At 36.8% G+C, this 25010-nt stretch overlaps 1 protein-coding gene across 2 annotated transcripts in view; it reads left to right on the top strand.

Annotated features, from left to right (window-relative positions):
* The window catches only part of LOC128859672 (uncharacterized), a 185992-nt gene that overhangs the window by 158915 nt on the left and 2067 nt on the right, over nt 1–25010 (top strand). For both annotated transcript variants that reach the window (XM_054096672.1, XM_054096671.1), the window contains exon 5: nt 22716–22937. In XM_054096672.1, coding sequence (XP_053952647.1) covers nt 22716–22937 — 222 coding nt within the window. The remainder of the gene's footprint in view (nt 1–22715; nt 22938–25010) is intronic.

Genomic DNA, 25010 nt, shown 5'->3' with positions numbered 1-25010 from the left:
CTCGAATCTTGTGGGTTTTCTCACAGGACACTATGCGCGAAGAATACATCCTGTGAGACTTGGAATTACCACGAGTGCTTTTTGCGTTGGATGTATGGAGGATGAGGTGGAATCATCTGAACACCTTCTCCTTAGCTGCCCTGCTCTGGCGGGGTTAAGATCCAGGCATCTTGGCTCTTACTTCTTTGCTACGTCTGCTGGCGTTGGCATTAAAAATCTGATGAATTTCATCAGCAGCACTGTAGTCGTTCATAATCCACACACTCTAAACCCACCCTCCTAACCATCCCACCACCACCTCTCCCCGCCCTCTCCTTCCTTTCCATCGGTTTTCTCTTTCACCTCCTCTCCTTCATAATGGTGTCACAAATGGCGAATCCGTTTATCTTCGTGTCCAAGTGTCCTCATTCCTTGGGCAACCATTCCAACCTAACCTAACCTTTGATCTCACTAGAGAGCTATAAATCGTTTTCCTAGTATAAAGGTCCTTGAAGTCTCGCGCATAACGTAACAGAAAATCCAAGTTGGATATGTCTTAGAATTAGTGAAGTTAATGTGATTAACAAAAGAGAATTCTGAGAGAAAAATAACACCTGAACCCGAAAATGCACGTACTGTGGAAAGATGAGAATTAGAGATGATATAAGTAGAGCTAATCGGATTTATAGTACAACTTTAGCGAAGGTCATGTGGAAACATTTAATGATAATAAGCGACAATTTGTTTCTGTTACTCCGTTTAGATAGATTGTTTAAATCGTAATACCCGAGATACACGTAGTTCTTCAAAAAAATTTCAAACAAACCATCTGCATCATTAATAAAAAGCGCAAATAATAACGAACAGAGATTGCTACCCTGAGGTAAACCAGAGGTGGCAACGAAAGGCGGGATTTGATATTACCCATTTCGACATATAAGGTTCGGTTACAGAGGTAGCCTTAACCAAAAAATTAATGGAAACCTAACATTTCAAGAACTATATACTAAGCGAAAGAAAAATATGTATAGACAACGTCTAATTGATGGAAGTTTAAATGATGAAACGCAAAATTGGAAGAATTCGGCCAAGTTGGTAACCAAGGAACGCCCACAAACTAAGTTATGTTGATGCTGATCAATTATTTCTTTCCCAAATAAGTACTTTATATCATCTATTTCACCACCTTTTTCAAAAGAGATTAATGGTTTTTACATCATTCTTGGTACCAGATTCAATAGTTTTAATAGATTCAATAGGGTAATAGTCGCAACTTTCCATCGATCAATAAATTCGCCTGTAGCAAGGAAAATATTTGAAAATATATTTTAACTGCATTTTTTAAGTAGAAACGCAGAAAACCCATCTAAATCACATTCATTGGTGGATCTATGGAAGAAATAATATTGATAATACCTTAATTAAGATACGAACAGTGATCCAAAATTTAATGAATCAATAACATAATAATTGGAGTATTTTGGTGTTGTTAATATGTGTACTTGTATAGTGATCAGTTTGCTTGCACCATCAAAATGAAAAACGCGGCAGCAGGAGGCGCAATGCACACTTCTATTTAGTATCAAATTATTGTAGATTTAGACAAAATTAACTAAAATTCCTTTTAACCAACTGCTCTACTACTGCACTTCTTCCATCATCGAATTTTTGTTGTTGTTGAGGCAACTTAATTCTACGCCAACTTTCACTGCACATCTAACGTTGCTATTTTTGTTGTTGTTGCCACTGTACTTCTAGCACGTAAAGCCTGTCATCAGCAGTTTTTAACCTTGGAATGAAGCTCTGCATTCGTTGGAGTGGAATCGCTGTTTTTGTTATTGTTTTTGTTGAGCGCAAAGTTGCAGACATATCGTCAGCAATTTTAGAGCGCTACCTGTTTCAACTCTTTTATATTGTACGAGTACTGCAATGATAATTATATTCAGGAATCGAAAAGAACTGGCATTTAAAAAAAAATGTTAATAAAAACTCCAAGGCGAATCTATTAAAGATGGTGTTGGTAAATCAGCTCATCTGTTTGTTTTCTTTCGCCATGTTCATGTGGCTGTCTGCTCGAAACGAAACAAGGCGAATTCATTATTTGTTTTCTAGTTTCCCAATACTTTGCTTTGACAACCAAACGTACAGAACATTGTTGTTGGTCCATTGCCACCACCTTTAATAAATGCGTCTTGAAAAAATCACATGCTTCCATACAAAGCTTAAATTTTAGAGCTTTTTTTAAAACTTGATTTGATTTGAAATATTGGCTTAAATTAAATTTGTCTTTTAATTAAATCATTGTGTTATTTTATGACTCATACATGATTTTTGTAACAATTATACTGAAATATTATTTTTTTTTGTCCTAAAACAAAAGAGAAAGTATGACAGAAAATTTAATTGTCCTGGAAAGGGTCACCTTAACACACATAATTCCCTGCCAAAAATGTCAATTTGACTCAACAGCAAAAATCAAATTTAAGCAATAAATAAAATAATATATAAAATATATGTACTCTTATTTTGAATATAATTTTTTCCAAATTCGAAGCTTGTATGGCAGATATGACTACCATTCGGTAATGTTGTTCCACAATGGAGGAACCTACAGTTCCAAGCCGATTCCGAACGGCAGATATTTTTATGAGGAGCTTTTTCATGGCAGAAATACACTCGGAGGTTTGCCATTGTCTGCCGAGGGGCGACCGCTATCAGAAAAATGTTTTTCTTAATTTTTGGTGTTTCACCGAGATTCGAACTTACGTTCTCTCTGTGAATTCCGAATGGTAGTCACGCACCAATCCATTCGACTTCGGCGGCCGCCTTAACATTAATAAAACAAAATTCATGCATGTCAGCAGGAGTCACGCAGAAGCACGCACTAATCAAACATTGCTGGTTCTCAATGTAAAAATAGAAAAAGTTTGAAATTTCGAATACCTTGGATGCCGAAATAAAAACCAGAATAGAAATGGCTTGAAGGTTGGATCTTCAAAGTCTCTGACAAGAACAGACTCGAGGTCTTCGAAATGTGGACTTTAAGGCGAATTTTGAAAATTCCGTGGACCGATCTGGTTTCTAACATAGAGGTTCTACGACGAGTTAATCGAGAACGTGAACTTCTACAAGCAATAAAACGTCGTAAGACATCTTATCTTGGACATATCATGAGAAACACCAAATACCACATGTTACAATTAATACTTGAACGAAAAATTAGAGGGAAACAATGCGTTGGCCGGAAGTAGTTATCATGGTTACAAAATATAAGGCATTGGACGGGCGTATGCAATGTTGCAGAATTATGGGATGCAGCTAAAAATAGAGATATTTATAAAGAAATTGTAAATAATATAGTCTAGCATAAGTGCATGTGCCTGCCAACCCAGAGGTTGTGGGTTCGAATCCCTCGTAAAGCACGGTCTTCGCACTTTTCCAAACTTGCCTAGTTCCCTTGTTTCTGAATAAATGAAAAAAAAATCTCATTCCTCAAACCCTCCTTTCCATCCTTACTCCCGCCCAATAGTCAGCGCAGACTCAACAATTTAGCGAAGTCCTGTCTGCTTGGATAAGAAGGCGATAATATCACGTTTAAGGAATAAACTTTTATTTTGCGTTTTCTAAATATATTCCGGGAACTTTTTGATCAAGGTGGTATTTCTATGTAACTTAGTACAAATCTTACTTTCCATCCAAGGCAGTTTAGTTATACACATCGGTACACGTATTGCTCGCCAACTCAAGGTGGGTACTTTTTAATATATGAAAAACAAGCATGGTTTTTATCCGATTCCGATAATATTTATGTGAAGTCGGTTAAGAGCATAAATTTTTAAGTAATTTAAATTTAATAAATCCATAAATATTTGCAGAAATTTAACAATTGCTTGCTTGCTTTACTTTTATTGGCTGATCTGTGACCAGTCTTAGCCAGTACATTTCACACTTTAGCCTTTCGCTTATATTTTATAACAGGTATGCATTTTTTATTTCTTTGCTGATTCATTGACATTTTTCATATTTTCGCTTAATTATAACTAACGCTTCTAATTCCAAAATCGTTCACGTTTCACGTTGAAAACCAAGCAAAAACTCAATAAATTAGTGGCCATTTCTTGAAATTCAATGAACCACAACACCATTTCTAATTGCTTTAAATGTCAGCTTGTCCTCTAAAACCATTTCGCTGTACAGCAATAAGCGAGTACTGAAGAACAGGAAAAACGTGGCCAAGTTGATTTGACTTTGAATAAAAGCATAGAAGAAAAAAGTCAAGAGTCTGCAGCACTTTTTTTGTCTTTTTAAGTTTTTTCTCTATGAATTCACCCACTACTTTGTGAGTTGTTCGAAAACGTATCTCAAGTGCTACTGCTACCAAACAGGTTAGCACCTGGCAAAAAGATGTTTGGCCTTCATGTATGCATGCACACATATAGACGTAAAATCGCACATCCACATAAATGCATTGGTACAAACCAGGGTGTACCAATAAATTCCTAAAAAATTTAATAAGCAACTCTGAACTCAGCGAATTTTATTAAACCACTGGTAGATGATTCCCATCGATAATAAAAAGTTCCTCATAACAATTTTTTTTGGTTTACGTGATGATTTCTACGCGGCATAAAATATCGTTCAATTAGCACACAAAAGGAATATATTCTGTTTCAACAAACTTGTCATAAAAACCCACTTCACAGTTCAGTTAGAAAATGAATTTTCAGGTACTTACTTGATCACCCTCGTAGGCAAATACAAAAGCACATACTATATTAACTCAAGCGCAACGAAAAGAACCGTGGGTGTTGGACAAACTTCTGAATGCATATATGTACACGCTAGTAAATGCATTTGTATACATGCATACTTGTATGTGTGAACGTATGTATTTACTTACATAGGTGTGACATACTGAAGTGAGTGTATTCTTTTAAAGTGGGTGAGTGTAGGTGTTTCACTTGAAAGCTCACTACTTTTACTCCCTCTCCTTCCCTCCATCACCTCTGAAATTTACTTGATGAAGAAAAAATTCAAAGTAAAAAGGCAAATGCTGAAAGGAAAAATTTCACTTCAATAGTTTTAAGTGCGAAATTGCACACTTGATGCAACAGCTGTAACGTTAAATGCAGGAGGAACTCACAACATAGTTTTGGGTAGCGCACAAACAAAAAAAAAAGAAAAAATGGCACAAGGTAGTTGTCGTACGAGTCTTGAACGTGCCGTGAGTTTCGAACTATTTTCTTCGCTTTGTCTGTCCTTTTTAAACTGTTATATGTAGGATCTTCTTTAACGACATGGTGTCACCTTGAAATAGTGCGCTTCGCACACGCAGTTGTCTATTTGTTTGGCTGCTGTTTCAGATCTAGACGCATACACCTACCTATAAAAGTAAGTATGCTTGAGGGTGAAAGGCACTCAGCATGGCCAGTTCCGAACCTTTTATTGTGCGAACGGTTGGACAAATGTAACATGCGAAAATCAGAGAAACACAGTGAATGGAGTCAACAAAACGTTGAATAGGTATTTGAAAAATTTATTGAGTAATAGCGTTGAAAACTAGCAACTAAAAACAGGAATCGCAAGTGTACATGAGTTATTATCGAAATTTCAATTTGTTGGAAATAATTTGTCTATTTAATATTTGTATATATTAATATTGTATAATATTTGTAGCTATATAATACTATACTTATACAAGGAATATTACTGCTATATGGCTGCAACTTAAAAAAAATTAAAAAATTAGCAATTAACTGTTAGTTTTGACCGATATTTTTTCAATGAAATAAATGGTGATCAATCTAGAGGTATCGGATTTTAAATTGAAATATAATTCAAATTTATTGGGCAATCTTTCTTATTTTTGTATGAAACCATTCATGACATGCGACCTTTCAGGTGTTGGTCGCAACTGCGCGGTAATTCCTCCATCCAAAAACGTCAAATTTTGGATGACTCGCTGGAGGACTTCGTTCGGTATCTCGTGAGTAACTTTAGTAATTATGGCTTCCAATGACTCAATCGAAGCTGATTTATCCACAAAGGATTTTTACTTTACATACCCAGACACGATCTTAGTGGCTAATCCGCCAGTCTGAGACGAGAGATAGATTGCTCAACAAAACGACGACGCAGTAAATCTGTTGTTTCACGGTCTGTATGATAAGGAAGCAGCGCCGTCTTCTTGGAACCAAATGTTGTGAAGATTATGGCCTTCAATGTCCGCCATCAAAAAGTCGTTTATCATGGAGTGATAGCTTTCGCAATTCACTGCTACATTGGCGTCAGCCTCGTACTTGAAGAGATATGGGCTGTCAATGAATACTGAGAAAAATTATGTATTTAGTTTGACAGTAGTCATGCGTGACATGTCAAACAAACTCAATATGATCACCCTTTATAATATATTAATTGATATTTATCGATTTTTTTTAAGAAACGCATAACAGTTAAGACCCCTGCTAAAACCTATGTAGTACTAATAAAATTTGATGGGTAATATAAGAATATTTATTTTTTAATGAAAAATATAAATATTAATATAAATACGAATACTAAATAAAATGCAAAATAAGCATACAATATTAATGCGAAGTGTCACACTCACTTTTTTTCATCGCACTGCCAAATATGTTCACTATCAAAAACAGGGATTGGAAAATTATATACTATACATTCTGTCAAAAAAAAAAAATACCAGTCTAACGGTTAGACGCGATAAAAGAGAAACCTTCCGTAAAACAAACTGGGAGAGAATGAGACGAAAGCAGCATTAGGAGCCGGATAATTATAAGTTCATTATAATATTGCTATAAAGTTCATATTTTATTTTCTTCATTTTATTATTATTCATCCTCAATGTTTTCAATTTCAACAAATGATACGAGTGGCTTATGATAGCTAAAATATGATACAAATGCTTTGGTTTCGATGTTGTCAACATATCTTTGAAATACCGCGTCAATTGTTGTTTTTGATCTCATTCTCTCTCAGTTTGTTTTACGGAAGGTTTCACTTCTATCGCGTCTAACCGTTAGACTGGTATTTTTTTTTTTTAGTTTTATTTTCTTTTTGTTTTTTTTCTGTCGAAATTCACGACACTTTTCTGCATTATTTTTCGGCATAATTGCGGTAAATATTTAAAAATGAAAATATTTACGAATATAAAAATACGGACGCAATACAGCACACGCGGTTGTTATTATGAGCGTCGTAACGCGTATAATACACAGACGTACTAACATACACGCAAACATTCGTAGGACGCTTGGTTTGAATTTTTTATACATATGTATGTATGCTATACTATGGCCTAGCCTATGTACGTACATACATATTTGTGTTCTGAACCTCCAGCAAAACAATGCTTATTAATATACACATATGCATCTACATACAACCGCACACACAGGCCACTCACTTTATTCCTGTAAATGCGTATGTCGTCCAAAGCTAAAATTCTATGCCTAGCGACTACAAGAACAAAATGCATTAATAGGCGCAGGCGTAGCGGCCATCATCCTAGTTGCCATAGCGCTGAACAGTCGCGGCGGCGCCGAACAGTTTCAACTATTGTACTGTGCAACAAAAACTCATCATCAAAAAATTGATTTATAAATTCGAGCTCATAGTTCTAAGAGCAAGTACTTTCATTCATAAAACGAGCCGCCCATATGCTAATTTTCTCGACAATTCGAAAATAGTCAATATTGGAATATTTCGCGTAGAATTATTTGCCAATATTCAATTTTTGTCAAGTCGAGTGCCCGCGGCTCCGTAAATATGTTTGCACCCATATATGTATGTAAATATATGTTTCTAAATGCTCGACAACCCCAGCTGCCTGTTCAAGGTTACTGTACATTAGGCCGGGTCGATTTGTGGGAAGGCAAAAAAATCGCCCATTGCTCTGTGAAAATCATATTCTAGGGATCAGAATAAGAAATTTTGCCGAAGGAACCATACCTCTAAAACGATTTCTGATGTCCCCCAATATGGGTCGAACTTTTTAGTTTCTTTCTATAACTCACATTCATTCATTTACATATGTTCTGACTAAATAAATTTCTTAAGAGAAAAAATAGATAATATTAATAGGACTATGAATAAGTTCGTTTCGGTTTTACAACAGATGGCGTAACTTGATTATTATTCCATCGATCCACATTTCCAAACATTCATTGGAGAGCTACTGTCGTAAGGCACAAACGTCAGTATAAGTTTTTTATTTGAAGCGTAAACAACAATATTTTTACCACACTTGAAAATGTCGAATTTCGTGCCAAATAATGTGTTTTTGCGGGGAATTCTTCTTCATTATTTTAATATGAAGAAAAAAGCAGCCGAAAGTCATCGTATCTTGGTGGAAGTTTATGGTGAGCATGCTCTATCTGAGCGAACGTGCCAGAAGTGGTTTGCACGCTTTAAAAGTGGTGATTTTGGCTTGGAAGACGAAGAACGCGAGGGTGCGCCGCCAAAGTTCATGGATACCGAATTGGAGGAATTGCTCGATCAAGATCCGGCTCAAACGCAAGAAGAGGTTGCAAAAACTTTGGGAGTTGATCAATCAACCATTTCCAAACGTTTAAAAGCCATGGGAATGATCCGAAAGGTAGGCCATTGGGTGCCGTATGAATTGAAGCCAAGAGACGTTGAACGCCGTTTTATGGCATGCGAACAACTGCTTCAACGGCACAAAAGAAAGGGTTTTTTGCATCGAATTGTGACTGGCGATGAAAAGTGGGTCCATTACGACAATCCAAAACGTCGGGCAACGTATGGATACCCTGGCCATGCTTCAACATCGACGTCGGCGCAGAATATTCATGGCCTGAAGGTTATGCTGTGTATCTGGTGGGACCAGCTGGGTGTTGTGTATTATGAGCTACTGAAACCGAATGAAACGATTACGGGGGATGTCTACCGACGACAATTGATGCGTTTGAGCCGAGCACTGCGAGAAAAACGGCCGCAATACGCCGATAGACACGACAAAGTTATTTTGCAACATGACAATGCTCGGCCACATGTTGCACAAGTGGTCAAAACATACTTAGAAACGCTCAAATGGGATGTCCTACCCCACCCGCCGTATAGTCCAGACCTTGCGCCATCCGATTACTATCTCTTCCGATCGATGCAACATGGCCTGGCTGACCAGCACTTCCGTAATTACGATGAAGTCAAAAAATGGATCGATTCGTGGATTGCGGCAAAACCGACCGAATTTTTCACAAAGGGAATCCGTGAATTGCCAGAAAGATGGGAAAAAGTAGTAGTAAGCGATGGACAATATTTTGAATATTAAATTTGTAACCATTTTACGTCAATAAAGTTTCAAATTTCGAAAAAAACCGCACGAACTTATTCATAGTCCTATTATAAATAAAGAAAAATAAAGAAAAACCATAGCCATTTAGCTGATTTTTTCATGTAAAGGCCAAAAATGGTGATATTTTGAAATTGGGGGACATCAGAATTCGTTTTAGAGGTATGGTTCCTTCGGCAAAGTTTCTTATTTTGATCCCTAGAATACGATTTTCATAGGGCAATGAGCGATTTTTAAATCGACCCGCCCTACTGTACATGCAATGCTGTGCCTATGAATGTGCGCTGTGCCTATGAATGCGCGCTGGATTTCTTGAGAAATTTTACCGTATGTTTTGCTGTGGCGAGGCACATATGTACATACACACAACATATATACATATATCCGCATATATACATACATATATAAATTCACAAATTTAAATTTGCTTATGCCATCCTTCTGTGTGCCTGGTAATGAAGCATTTTCTATACATACATATATATACGTGTATCTTTTTTCTTCTTCTTTTTGGTGTCGCTTTTTCGTTTCATCGAGTCTCAAATCACTCCCAACGATTCTAAAGAAGTTTTCACTTCAAAAATCATTTAAAAAGCGCGCGTTACACATATGTACATATGTCTAAATTTTTTTGCTGGAACGTTGATACAACTGTCCTCTATAGTATCGCAGAGTTTGAGCGTGATCTGTCAATTAGCTTGTTTTTGGCATTTAATTACATATATCAGTCAACGGCAGGTGTGCTCTGCGATTTTCACTATGGATAAAAATATCGAACAACGAACGGGATTTCATATGCCGAATCGTTGAAAATGTTGCAGAAAGCCTATGGCTTGTGTGCTTTATCATAAACACGGATATACGAGTGTATAAGGCTTTTGCAAAGGGTCGAGAAGTCGTGGAAGTTTCCAACTCATTCCAAAAGAGTTGAATTTCTTTCAAAACATTCATCGGAAGAAGGTGGCTTAAGACATGTTTGAGCAAGTGAACTCGGACCCAACGTTTATCTAGCGCATCATAACAGGTGATGAGCCGAGGGTACATGAGTTGGACATGCAAACCAGTCAACAGGCGGCTGAATCGCGCTATCCACAGGAGTCGAAACCCGAAAAACCACGCAAAGTCAGTCAAAAGTGAAAGTCACGCTATTTGTTTTCTTTGATTCCATATCATGATATTGTGCGCTCGGAATTCGTTCCAAATGGTTCTACGGTAAATAAAGACTATTATTTGGAAGTTACGCGACGTTTAAGAGAGAATGTGCGTAGGAAACGGCCCAATTTGTGGAAAGAAAACTCATGGATCTTGCACCATGATAACGCACGGTCTCACTAGGCTTATATTGTGAACACTTTTTTGACCAAAAACTCGACAAATATCATCGAGCAACAATCGTATTCGCCGGATTTAGCCCCCTGTGACTTTTTCCTTTTCCCAGATCTTAAATTGCCACTTCGCGGACGCCGCTTTGAGTCGGTAGAGGCCATTAAGGAGAATTCGCTGAAGAAACCCAAGAAGATCTCTTCAATCGCGTTTAGAAGGTGCTTTGATGACTGGACTAATCGTTGGCGTAGCTATGTGTATTGTTTGAAATGGAGCCTATTTTGAAGGCGACAAATAGTATTTGATGAATTAACAATTATTTTGCATTTTATTGAACAATTCCCGGTACTTTTTTGATAGGATGTATGTGCGTACGAATATAAATATTTTCGAAAATATTTAAATAACTCGGCGTACGAGGGAAGTAAAAATAACTAGAGTATACAGAAGAAATAAAAAACCATTACCATCTCATCCAAAACAAGCAATGTTGCATACAAAGAACAAATACAGTGCACTCGCGATAACTCGAACTAATTAAAACAGGCGCTGTTCGATTTATCGAATTTGTTCGACTTATCAATTGAGTGTGCTATGTTAAAAAAACAGTCATCGATATCGATTTTTTTCAATTAAATTTATTTATTTATTTACATATGGATATGAACATGAATATGTTTAAAATAATTAATTCGTTTCAATATTTTTCATCAAATATTTGGCAGTCTTTGTGTCAGTAACACAAAAAAGTCAGTTTTTACAGAAAAGTTAGGCCGAAAAGAAAGTTGTAATGTGTGTTTGTCTTTTCTTGCCTGCAGCAATGTTGAATATGACTTTTTCACGCAGCAATTGAAGAGTGTTAACCTTTGCGGGGCTTACTTGTTCAGTTGTGGCCCACTGAATTACCTTATTGATAGAGCTAACTGCCTCCTCAGATGATATCCGCTCACATGTCTCAGTTGTGTTGTTAAACTCAGACTCAGAATCACTAGTTTCAATTATTACTTCTGTGTCGGTAAATTCGGCACCATCATTCCATTTGCTAACATCATAAAGCGAAAATTCGACCTGTAAATTATGTTTTTCATGTTATGTTCTTTCAAGATGAGTCCACTTATTGGGTAATTCTTTTTTCTTTGGGACAGAAACCATTTGTATAAAGCGGCTTTCATTTTAGGAAACTCAGAAGCTTTTAAAGTTCTCCTCTTCCCAAGCCCCAAAAACGTGTTGTTTACTGCTTTTAAAATTGCCTTGTCTTTCTTTTTTATAAGACTTATGGTGGACTTGGCTACCCCATATTCCTTCGCTAGAGAAGTAACACTACATCCACGTTTAATTTTGTTAAGGACTTCAGCCCTCTCTTTTAATGTTAAACACTTCAACCTTTTACGATCCATTACTCACATGCACTGATACACTACAAATGACAAATTTAAAGCAATTTGGTCAATGCAAGATGTTGTTCCCAGAAAACTAACGGGATATTAACGTCGAAATATTCATATGGACAATACACTAGTATACATATAATTTATATACATATACTATTACATATGTATGTATGTACAAAATGTACATGTTTGAAAAGAATGTGTGTACAAATAAATTTGTTTTTTTGTTCGAGTTATAGAGCTTTAATATTGTTCGAGTTACAAACTAGTCAATAGGGAAAAAAATGTGTTCGAGTTAGCACGTCGTTCGACTTAGCGGCTATTCGAGTTACCGCGAGTGCACTGTACTTGAAGAAACAACACGGTGAAAAGGAATTTCGCACTTTACTATTGCCTTAACTTTATCATGCGTAGTTCTGCGTTCGTATATACTATTCGTGCACACATATTTACAACACATTTACGCTTGTGCTTGGGAAAGGTTTTGTTATCTTATTAATGGTGGCACGTTCCAGGGCACAGCTTTGACTGCACTGATTCTTTTCTACGTATTGTTATGCATAGCGTGAGGCGAAATGCGGCCTACACAAGCGCGACATATTTTGCAACTCTTTCAGTATGAGCAGGCACGTAGCTGCATTCCCTTTTATGTATAGTCTGAAGTGCATATGTATGTTTGCATGAATATTATTAGTCGGACGTTTGGTTTAAAGGCTAAAGTTGCAAATGGATTTCATAAAATTTGTAACCAGTTTTGAGCTTTTCCCATTTTGCTTTAATCTGAGGTTTCGCATTCCTGATAATTTGGTTTTTCTTAATTTCCTAAAATGTGGGGCTAGTAGCGTATCGCCCTGTAACACAGCAATGTTTACCTATGTAAGTAACACAAGGTTTCGTAAGTGTTTTATGGTCTCATGTCGTAAAGCTTTTAACGATTAAATACATAACAGTTTAGAGGGTTGGAACTATACCTGACTACTTTCTAATTTATTATACTTATATACAGGTATCCCTCGTATAACGCGATAGTTACGTTCCAGAAGAATTGCGCGTTATGTAATTCCGCGTTATCTAAAACATAGTTTTCATATAAATTTGGGGGTTATGTTCCAATAGGTTTTTTTTTAAATAAAATACATACAAAATAACAGATACACATCTATTTCAACTCAATACTAAAGTTCAGACTTTATAATACAATTAAAAACACAAAACAAAAAATTTAAAATCAAACTAAAACAAATTAAAGGTTTATTAAAAACTTTATTGTTATTCTTCAAACTTCATATTGTAATTAATCTGTTTCACTGTCTTCAAAGATCTTTGCACGTGGGCGTTTTGGGGGAGCAATAGCTTCATCAGAAGATATTTCTTCAACATAGTTTTCGCTATTGGATAAGAAACTAGTTGTGGGACCTTGTGGTTCTTCTACTGGTTTTATAATTGCAAAATCTGTTATCAGTTTTTGGTGGGTGGTTTTTTTAAGCTCCTTTTCAATTTCGTAATAAGGTGCTAGATTAATATCTATTCTATCTATCTAAGGCAAAAAAGGGTAATTCTCGGTTTACATTAAAAATACATTACATATTATAAATATGTGGTACGCAAATTAGTGTTACCAGATTTTATAATTATGTATTTTCCCCTTCGCATTATATAAGCCTAAATTTCGCGTTGTACTGAAACCTAATTTTTCCAAATCGCGTTATATCGAAACCGCGTTGTATAAGACCGCGTTATACAAGGGATACCTGTACATTTATTGTATCTTGCGAGCCCTCTAAATATAATAAACGACTAAAAAGTTTAAAATTTACAACATACAGCAATAAGACACTTACATCACTCTTGTGAATTCCTCCGTCGAACAACATCACATAGCATATTAAACAAAGCTCGTTTTTTAAAAAATATCAATTACATTTCACCGAAATTTTTTAAATGTCTGATTACAATTGATTTCAGCCTGACGATAGTTGTCTACCTAAAATTGGGTTTCGTTTTCCAAACCTCTACAGATAATTTTTCAGATCTCTTTTTTCAGGTAATTTTATTGGTGATGGGAAATTAGCTTTTATTACACACATCTTCAAGAGTGGCAACAAATTAAAGACATATCTCCAGCTGTCGGCTACATCAAAGCTGCTTGGAAGTTTTATTAAAGATAGAAGATTCATAATCAACCAGCATTGCAACTCTTCATCCCTAGAAGATCTTTCAGAGTTTCCAGCTGAACGTAGTGTTTAAAAACATATATATTGGCGCCTAAATTCTTTTTGGTTGTTTGGCCGAACTTCTCTTATTTGTGGCATACGTCTTGATGTTGTTCCACAAATAGGGTGGGGCCTACAGTTTTAAGCCGACTTCGAACGGCAGATGATTTTCATGAGGAGTTTTTTCATAACAGAAATACACTTGGAGGTTTGTTATTGGCTGCGGAGGGGCCACCGCTGTTGGAAATAACTTTTTCTTTCATTTGGTGTTTCATACAAGGAAATTCGAACCTGCGCACTTCTGAATGGTATTCACACACCAACCTATTCAGCTCCGGTGACCGCCACGATATTTACAGTCCATTTATTTCTATTATTTTATTGCTGAATTACAAGTAAGCCAGGGAATACATAATAAGGGTTTAGTTATGAGAAACCACCTATGTAATTATTATTCGTATGTCGAAGCTTTGAATGGTGTCTGTCTATCCGTCTCGTAGTCACGACAGTTTAAACGAAAGTTGAGCTATCTGACCGAAACTTGATATAAAGGGCGATCGGATTGGAGGTACTTTTTCCAATAGGGTTTGTTTAGACGCATGACTACTGTCAAACTTATGGTGTTCAGCGATGAGGCACATTTTTGGCTTAATGGGCTGGAGAAATCAGCGGTCCATATTTCCTCAAAGACGAGGCTGATGCCTATTTAAGAGTGAATGGCTAACGCTATCGCGCTATGATAAACCACTTTTGATGCCAAAAATTAAAACTCGTGATCTCCACAACAACAGCATCTCCAACAAGATGGTACCAATCGTCGATACTCGATACAGCCAGTGAAGCAATGAATTTACTGTATCGTCGGTTCGGTGAGCAATTTATCTCTCGTCTTGGACCAGTGGATTAGCCACAAAGATCGTGTGATATCACACCTTTGGACTTTTATTTCGGGGGTATGTAAATCCTAAATGCTTTGTGGATAAACCAGCTTCGATTGAGGCAACATTGCTAAAGTTATTCACGAGATACCGACCGAAGTCTTGCAGCGAGTCATTCCTAATTGGTGTTTACGAATGGCCGAATTACAGCGCAGTTGCGGCCAAAATTTGAAAGGGATTATTTTTAAAAAATATGTCATGGTTCTACGAAAAAAATAGAGATTGCCCAATCAATTTGAATTTATATGACTCACGAGAGTCATACCCACCTCCAATACACTTCATACTTTCATTTCTGTTACGTCTTCGCAACGAATAACTCCAGTGAAATGTGAGATACAAATCTCACAGAAACTCATTGCACATCCTGTTCTTGTCAAAAAAAATTGCCACTTGAAATGGGCGAAGCCAATTGTGGCCCAACAGCCATATAGCGGTGATTTTCAGAGTTGTCAAAAAAGCAATATCTCTAAAAATATGAAAGAAAAGGTGCTAAAATTTATTAAAGAATTGGGCGATTTCATGCCAAGTGGCATTTAGGACATTGTCGAAAGCTTTTCTGAAAATTCGTTCATTTATAATGTTGGGTAAAAACTAGTAAATTGAAATTTTTTTTTTAAATGAATGTGTTAATTTCAAATTTATTCAATGTTAAAAATCGTGGCATTGCGTGTTTTAAAGTGAAACATATCCGGTTCCTTTTAACATTTAACGTTAAAATGTACTTTTGGAATAAGTTTTTATTTTGTTTGGGAAAGTACTTTTTTTGTCCTCAATAATAGTTAATGTCAGTCATACCTGCAAGTTTCATAGTGAGATTCCCATAAACAAATTTTTGCCACAAAAATTAATTTTGTTTTTCAAAACAAAATTTTTAAAACCACATTTTATCCTAAAAAACTAAAAAAAAATGTTTAAATGTTAAAAAGAGCCAATGATATGTATTTCACTTTTCACATTGGAAAATTTCAAAAATATGATTTTTTTTTAATTTTTTCAGTTTACATTTTATTGTGCTCAAGTCAACATATGAACCAAGTTTCAGAAATATGTTCGATAATGTCAACAATACTTGGATCACATGACATGGAATCGATCTACATACTAATTACAGAAAGAAACATTTTTTTTTTTTTTGAAGAATGCATGGTCAACATCTTCTTTCGAGTAAATATGTATTTACATATATCTAATCTCTTCAAAAAGCTCCAACATTTACTTAGACTCTTTTATGCTTTTGTTTGTCTATGAACTGGATCTATGCGGAAAGTGCAGTACCGCTATGTTAAATAGATTTGGACCAGTTTGGAACCACTCATTTTCCAGAGCTCTCTTTCTCTAAACACCTCACCAGCATGCGTAGGTAAAAATAGAAAAATGTGTTTGAAAATCAGTTTGTAATTTATCCTTCTGCTTTTCATCCGCTTTAAAATAAACTTTTCATTCGTACTTTTCCACAATGAATGGCATCTAACGGAAATGCACATTTTTTGCCATTTGAAGAGGAAATAAACTGTGCTGCTGCACTTCTACCTAGAAAATCAGAGTAAAATTTGGTTTTCTTAAGCTTCCGCTGCGCCAACAAGAGTCGACTGTAATTACATACATACATAAACTTTGATATGTCATAGCAAAAAAAAAACCCAAGAGAAAAAATGGAACTAAATGGATTACAATTTTGCAGTTTTAATTGGGGGAACTGTAAAAAGTGAAAGTCACTGTTGCACACATACTTGTACATGGTCGTGCTTAGTATGTGTGCATGGACATATTCATATGAATATGTATACTTATGCATATGCATATATGTGCGTGAAAGTACATAAGTGTGTCACCGTACGCGACAAAGTGAGCAAAAGCAGTAAAGTGGCAAATGCAGTGAAGCATTGAGCCAGTGAGGTACCGCATGCATACATACATACGTACATAAATACTTGTAATGAGAGTATACTACCGGTACAGCTGCTGTAAAGCTGTTAACCACTAGCACAGTCAATTTAATTAGAGCAGCCGGCGCGGTTATAGTCAGGCACACAAGCACACACAGCAGGAGAATTGCGTTTATTAAATACTTACTTATGTACATATGTATATTCGAATATATACAGCAGTCGGGAGTGTGGTGCATTCAACTACTAAGCTTCGCATGACACAATGTGTAATTAAAATTCAAGAGAGTAAAAGCTTATAAAATCGTCCCTTAAAATCCGCAAAAACAAAGATTAACCTATTTGAAAGCCAACAGCGATCACTAGTCCCCGACAATTTGCTGGAAAATGTTAACTACAAGCACATTGCATTTTTTTCTTGCGTGCCACTCAAGAGCATTTTAATATTTTAATTAGATTTTTCAGAAAACAAACATTCGTAAATACTTTGTGTCCCATGGCGTATGAGTGACATTTTTTCAATACCCCTCTACTATATAAATACTTCTGTACATGCATGCCTGTATATATATGGCCATTCAAAATGGCTAAAATTCACCGCAAACAGTGCATTCATTTTACATTTTTCCCAACGCATAGCTGCCCATAAATTATAAACTTCTATACTTCCACAAATAAAAGCGCTATTTATCACTTACTCGCATGTGTAGAGTATACGTCCCCAAGGCCTTTTTGCAACTGCGCAACTGTAATGCGATTAGTAGCTTCAAAAGCCATGAAATAAAAAAGGAAAAAAATCAAAATATTTAAAAATGCTGCGAAACATGCAGAATATCCCACATGTGATGTTGATGCTTCAAATATTGTGAAGGATATTAAACAGGGGAATAAAACAGATTCGAACGAAATCGGAGTGGAGCAGGTAGTTTTTGCGGTATCAGCATGTAAGAAAGCTTTCTGAGAATTTTCTGGTAAATTTCTTTATCAATTAAAGGTGACTTTATGCTCCACATAAAAAACTTCTTTGTGTTACATCGTTCTAAAATGCAGATAAAAAAGAGAAAACTCCATGCAGTTTTAAATATCCTACCCAGTATCAATTACGAAGGCGAAAAGAAATTAGAGCAGGCGAAATTAACAAAATCTTGAAGTCGGGCTTGACACGAGAGCACTTATTCCATTTCCGAGAAAAACTGAAAGTTAGCCAAAAAGTCATTTAGAATAATTTGCATAGAACTGTAAAAAGAAATTCGATATAGGAGTACCACACGGCTGGACGCAATAGAGCCTTTTGTACCAAATCGACACGTGCGATTCTTTGCTGAGACGTAACGAAGTCGACCCATGTCTGAACCTGATTGTATTTGGCGATTAAAAATGGGTCACATATGAGAGTAATAACAGTCAGCATCAACGACCAAGAACGTACGCTCCTTTTAGTCCTTGCCATGCCAAGTTCTGTGAGAAGAGCATAGAAATTTGGAGTAATTTAAACAAAATTTGGTAATTTGGAGACCGGTAATTAAGCTACCTGGTTAATGTGCCTTAGCAAATACGATATGCATGTTACATTCCACAAATAAGCCAGTCAGGATGCATCTTTAAGATCGCGTCAGCTTGGAGGGAGACTCAGTTGCAATAACTGTATAGTCCAAATCTGGCCCTAAGCGATTCTCACATTTTCAAGCATTGGTTCTTGACTACCTTTCGCATGAGGCCAATAATTCACAGTCATTCAAATTCATCCACAATTAACCAGATATTCACAATACCAAAAGTCTTAGAAGAGACTTACAATTGTTCGAGCCACAGAACTTAATCGACCGAGCACCTTTTACGAGGCCGGTTCAATAAGTACCCGTGTTTGATGACAGAGGGCGTTCCTGAGGGAAGTTGGTATTAGCATCGAGTGCTGCCAGATCAAACGACGGCAAAACTAATTTCAGACTGATTGACAGGTTAGTTTGAATTTGGCAGCTATAAGAGTAAGACGTGTTTCGTGATTTTCGCTAAGATGGAAAAACAGCAGTATCGTTCGGTGATTCGCCTTTTGTTTTTGGATGGGAAAAAATGCGAGGAGTAATAGCAAAGTTGGATGCTGTCTATGGGGATGCTTCGCTATATGTGACCATAGTTAAATATTGGTTCTACGAATTTAAACGTGGGCGAACATCCGTTTTTTATAAGGAGCGCCCAGCACGCCCGGCAGTCGTGGTTACCGAGGAAATCATTCAAAAAGTCCACGACATGATTCTCGCTGATCGACCAACGAAAGTGCGCGAAGGCAGAGGCCATAGGTTTATCGACCGGGGAACGGCAATTAATATTATATTTTACATGATCAGTTGGCGATGAAAAAAATTGTCGGCCCGATGGATGCCGCGATTGCTCACGGTGGACAACAAGCGGATACGGCTGTTAACTTCGAAACAATGTTTGAATCACTTTAAACCAGATTAAGCAATTTAAGCTGCCGCACCCCCCGTATTCACCCGATTTGGCTCTTTGCGACTTTTTCTTGTTTCTTGTCTTTTCTTTTCTTTCTTATCTATAACGAATTTAACTTGTAACAGAACTTATGGCAGGACTAAGTATATTTAAAGGCTATGAAATTTAACTTGTAACAGAACTTATGGCAGGACTAAGTATATTTAAAGGCTATGAAATGGCCTACAAAGGCGCGGTCAACCACACACCGTATTGTACAAAGCGCATAAGTCACGAAATTCTCTCACTAGAAAAACGAGCACTGCGTACATGTGTGACCTATGTTTTTGCTTCTGCAAGTACGTATGAATAGCTGTTTAATGAAAGCCTGAGGTTAGTTTCCGTATTATTAAAAATGTCAACCAACAAAATTTCATACGAGTACAGTTACTGAGCGTTTACGTAGCTATGGGAGTCTCTTCGGAAATTCATTAAGGTGCGCAAGCTGCTTTTGCCATCCAAGCTGAATATTCAGAGTTGCAAGCTTTACTGAATAAATTTTTACTTGCAAGAATTTGCAAGTGAGAAAAACAGCTGATCGTTAAGTAAATATAAACCCGTTAATACATTAAAAATGTTAGAATTTGGGAATTGCAATTTCTAATGGAATGTTTTTCATCTGACAACGATGATGAAATGGAACAAATTATTGTGGAAAAAATGAAATCATGTGATTCCGAAGCTCGTTATTTTGCATTTTCTTAGTTTTTACAATGGGTTCGCTTATGCATATGCATAGTTCTTTTTAAATTTAATACGATGTAGCTCAAGTGAAAAAATGTTTAATTTTTGTGATTTTTCCTGCCAACAATTTAATCAGCTGTTCGTAAAACTTGCAAATTGTTACTGGTTTTACGTTCAGGTACTTTTTTTGATATTTTTCTCTTTGAGAGAGAATTCTCGGAAATTAAGTTACTGGCAAGTTACTGGATAATTTTTATATGAGCCTACTTATTCTAAAATGTGCATATTTTACTATCAGTGCAGACACTTTTGGCGCTTGAAAACTGTCAGAAAAAAAATCGAGTGATAATTTCTTATATATCTAAATTTAAAACAAATTGTATTCAATATTTTAATGTCTTTTAACGAAACTCTACCTGAGAAAGAGGTAAAGGTCAGAGTCCATCAGAGTTCGGCTCAATATGGAGTACGAAGGCGCTGCTGGTCCGAAAGAAAGAGCGTATTATGGAGTGAAAAAGTAGAATAATTGAAAAATTAAAGAGATATAGAAATTGAAACAAAGTTTTTAAATTTTCTAGTGATATATAAAAGAGTAAAAAAGCAAAAACAATTCATCTGGCATTGGCGCAGCTTCACAGAAAACAAAAATAGTTGTTTCTTACATCCATCCCTTCTTGTCGTATTGTGCGCACATTAGTATTCGTGAAGCGTTTCCGTGAAGTCTTAAATTTAAATTATACTCATAATTACGATGGCGCATCGACACACAAGCATTTGAGTAAATTTCTTCCATGAAAAAGCTCCTCAATAAGTAATACATAGCTTAAGTCCGAAACTGAGTTTTAAATTTCCTTTTTAATATATTAATTTTCCTACATTTTTGTAAATGTATTACAAATACAGGGTGGCTGATGAAAGCCGCTACCAAAAAAAAATTGAATAACTTTTTTTCTTTTTAAGTTATCTGTTCCATTTTTGTTTTAATTTGCAGATTGATCTTTAAAATTTATTAAAATGGATAACTGGGACACGCAAACAAGAATTTGGATAGTCCGCCGCTATCACGCACTGGAGTCCGTAGTTTTGGTACAGAGAGAGTACAGGCGGATGTTTGGTGGCGATCCCCCGAGCAGATGGACCATAATGAGACTGGTGAATAATTTTGCTGAGCAAGGAACAGTCGCAAGAAGGCCTTATCATCGAAACTCACCAGTTCGGACGGAGGAAACGATCGCTGCTGTAGCTGCAGCTATACAAAGCAATCCAAGGGTTTCAACAAGAAGCTTATCTGCTCAACTTGGTGTCAGCCGACAGTCTTTGCAAACAATAATGCACAAAGATTTAGACTTATTTCCCTACAAAATTCAAATGGTTAACAAACTGAATGCAGCAGACTTGCCGATTCGCTTGGAATTTTGCCAGAAGATCCTGCAAATGGTGGAAGAAGACCAAAACATGTTAAACTGCCTTTTCATGTCTGATGAGGCCCATTTCGATTTAAACGGCAATGTGAACAAACAAAATTGTCGAATATGGAGTACTTCTAACCCACAGATACTCCACGAGACGGAATTGCATCCTCTTCGCGTGACAGTGTGGTGTGCGGTTTCTTCACGCTGTATTGTCGGGCCTTATTTTTTTGAAGAAAATGGTCACACCGTTACGGTTACTGGAGACCGTTATTTGAAAATGCTGAAAGAATTTTTCTATCCAGAACTACACCGAAAGAGAATTCCTTTCAACTCTGTGTGGTTTCAACAAGATGGGGCAACATCTCACATAGCCCAGACTGTTATGACAGAGTTGCGACGAAAATTTCCCAATAAACTGATTTCAAGAAACTCCGAATTTCGTTGGCCCCCCAGGTCGCCTGACCTTACTGCACCTGACTTTTTCTTGTGGGGCTTATGTAAACAAGAAGTTTATAAAACAAAGCCAACAAATTTGGATGAACTAAAACAATCCATTCGGGCAACAATTGCGGCTATTCCTGTCGCAACTCTCAAAGCAGCAATGAACAACTTTTTACTAAGATGCCGCACTTGTGTCAACGAGCATGGGGGGCATTTAAATTCAATTATTTTTAAAACTAGTTAAGCTACATTTAATAAAATTTAATGATCTTCAACTTGAAAAAAAAAATAAATGAATTCCATACACTAAAAAAAAAGTTATTTGAGTTTCTTAATGTAGCAAAATTCATCAGCCACCCTGTATAAAGAATTTAGATAAGGAAGAAGTAAATAAGATCTGAAAATTTGATTTAAAAGGATAAAAAATTAACTTGAAAAGGAACCAAAATTTGTCCTATCCGGTGGCAATTTAGCTGTAGTCACACAAATCCTTTGTAAGACTTTGTTAATTGTTTCGCACCGCGCAGTTTGTCAGGAATCGTAATTAAGTTTATTTTAGCGCAATATGCACGTTTATATTAACCCTAAGCTTTTTTTAATAATTTTTTCGCACTTTTTCATTCACAGCATGTCGCTATGAAAAGGGTGCCTGGTCGGAATGTATTAATAGCCAAATGACGAGGCAGGACAAATTGAAACCAACTGCAATAGCTAATATGGCTGGTGGAGCGACTGACGCCGCAGCTGATTCCAGCTGTGAGCCGATGCGCATTATTAACAAAAAGTGTAATCCCGGAGGGGCAAAGATGGCCAACAAGGCCAACAAAGAGCGCAAGCAAAAGGAAAAAGGTAATCACACACGAATGTCTTAAATTCTTATAGCGTTTCGTTTTATCTGGCGATAATCTTTTGAAGATTCTAATATTACATAGATAGGTACACACACATTCATTACATTCAGTACAATCAGGGTAGGATGATCATACTATGTATATAAAAACAATAGGAAAAGAAATTTAATTAAAACAATAGCCATGCCAATTCTGGCTTTATTTTGCCGCTACATTCATGCCATTGTGTGTAGAGTAACACAACATTCAATTGACCGCTCGACTTCGCTGGCAGTGCTTCAAGTGGCTCGGTCCAATATGAGCGACGCTTTCCTTTAGTAGCGCCTCAAATGTTGGTATCGAACCCTTTCAAAATGCATTGGCTTATCAGGGTAAACTAAAAGCCCCTTAGAAAATATTCGTTGGATGTAAAGTCGCTAGTTCGCAGCGGCCAATTGACGAATGATCGTCGTGAGATGGCCCAGTCGTTAAATTTCTCCTTCCCTACTTCGAGCATTACGTCGCTTATACGGCGTGTAGTGCAGTCTTGTTGGAACCACAGCTTGGACATATTGATGATGTGGAGCTCCATTTATATCCGCTGCAATAAGGGTAATTTTGTTTGTTTCCTTCCCCTCTGGAAATCATTTTTTGTAAAACGTACGAATACAATTAAACACTTACATATGTATGTACTTTGCATCTGTCATAGCCGAATAGGTTGGTGCGTTACTACCATTCGGAATAGCTCGGATTCCGATCTCCGGACATGAAACACCAAATGACAGAAAAAGATTTTCTAATAGCAGTCGCTCCTCGGCAGGCAATGGTAAACCTCCGAATGTATATCTTTCACGAAAAAGCTCCCCATAAAAAAGAAAATAAAATATCTGCTGTTCGGAGTCGGCTTGAAACTGTAGGACCCTCCATTTGTTGAACAACACCAAGGCGCACGCCATAAATAGGAGCAGGAGCTCAGCCAAATACCCAAAAAAAGGGTGCACGTGCCAATTATATAAGGTGAAATCCAAAATAAACAAGACTGAAACGACAGGAGCTTTGTTCTGATAACTTCGAGTTTATTTATTCAAAATAGTCCCGTCTGGCCTCGATACATATACTGTTTTGCACGATCCAAAAGCTTTTCGAAAGAGTGTTTCATTGTCATTGACCGGAATGTCGTTCAGGATGTCGGTAAAAGCTTTTTGGATGGCCTCTACGGACGCAAAACGTTTTCCTTTCATCTTCAAATGTAATTTTCCGAATAGGTAGAAGTCACAGGAAGCCATATCAGGCGAATACGGTGAGTGATTGATGGTTAAACTAGTCAAATAATCAGTCACAAGAGTGAATCGATGAGATGATGCATTATCATGCAATAAGCGCCAGCTTCCCCCTTCGCGGTATACAGAGCGAATTTGTCGAATGTGATACAACAAACGCTTCAAAACGCCAAGATAGACGGTTTGGACCGTTGGCATGAACTCCTTGTGGACAATTCCTTGGAATCGTAAAAACAAATGGGCATCGACTTGATTTTTGACTTCTCCAAACGCGATTTTTTGGGTGGTGGCTCGTCTGGGGCCTTCCATTCGGCACTTTGACGGTTAGTTTCAGGTTTATGTTGGAAACATCACGTTTTATCATCAGTTACAATTTTGTAAAGGTAGTTCTCGTCTTTTCTGGTCTCTTTAATGAGGTTTCGAATGTTGAATTCTGAGCAATTTTTGGTCCTCAGCTATCTTGTGCGGAATGGAGCCTGCACAGACCCCTTGTAAGCCCAAATTATCAGTTAAAATGCGATAACTCGATGGTTTGGAGATATTCAACTCTGATTCTGATTCCATGAATTTCAATGATGATTTCGGTTCTTTTTTGATAAATTTACGAACAATTCGATGGAGTTTTCGGTGATTACAGATTATGGGCGGCGCGTATGTTCATTGTCATTTATGTCCTCACAACCATCTCTGAAAGGTGTAAACCACTCATGGTTTTTGCCTTATGGGCGGGATCGTACTGGAAAATCCAACGCTCCCCATTGAAGAGAATACTGCTCAACTGCTTCAGCACGCCTTCTAAGACATCCTTC

This window comes from Anastrepha ludens, chromosome 4, assembly GCF_028408465.1.
Source record: "Anastrepha ludens isolate Willacy chromosome 4, idAnaLude1.1, whole genome shotgun sequence".
Taxonomy (NCBI): Eukaryota; Metazoa; Arthropoda; class Insecta; order Diptera; family Tephritidae; genus Anastrepha; species Anastrepha ludens.
This window is presented reverse-complemented; position numbering and strand designations above follow the sequence as displayed.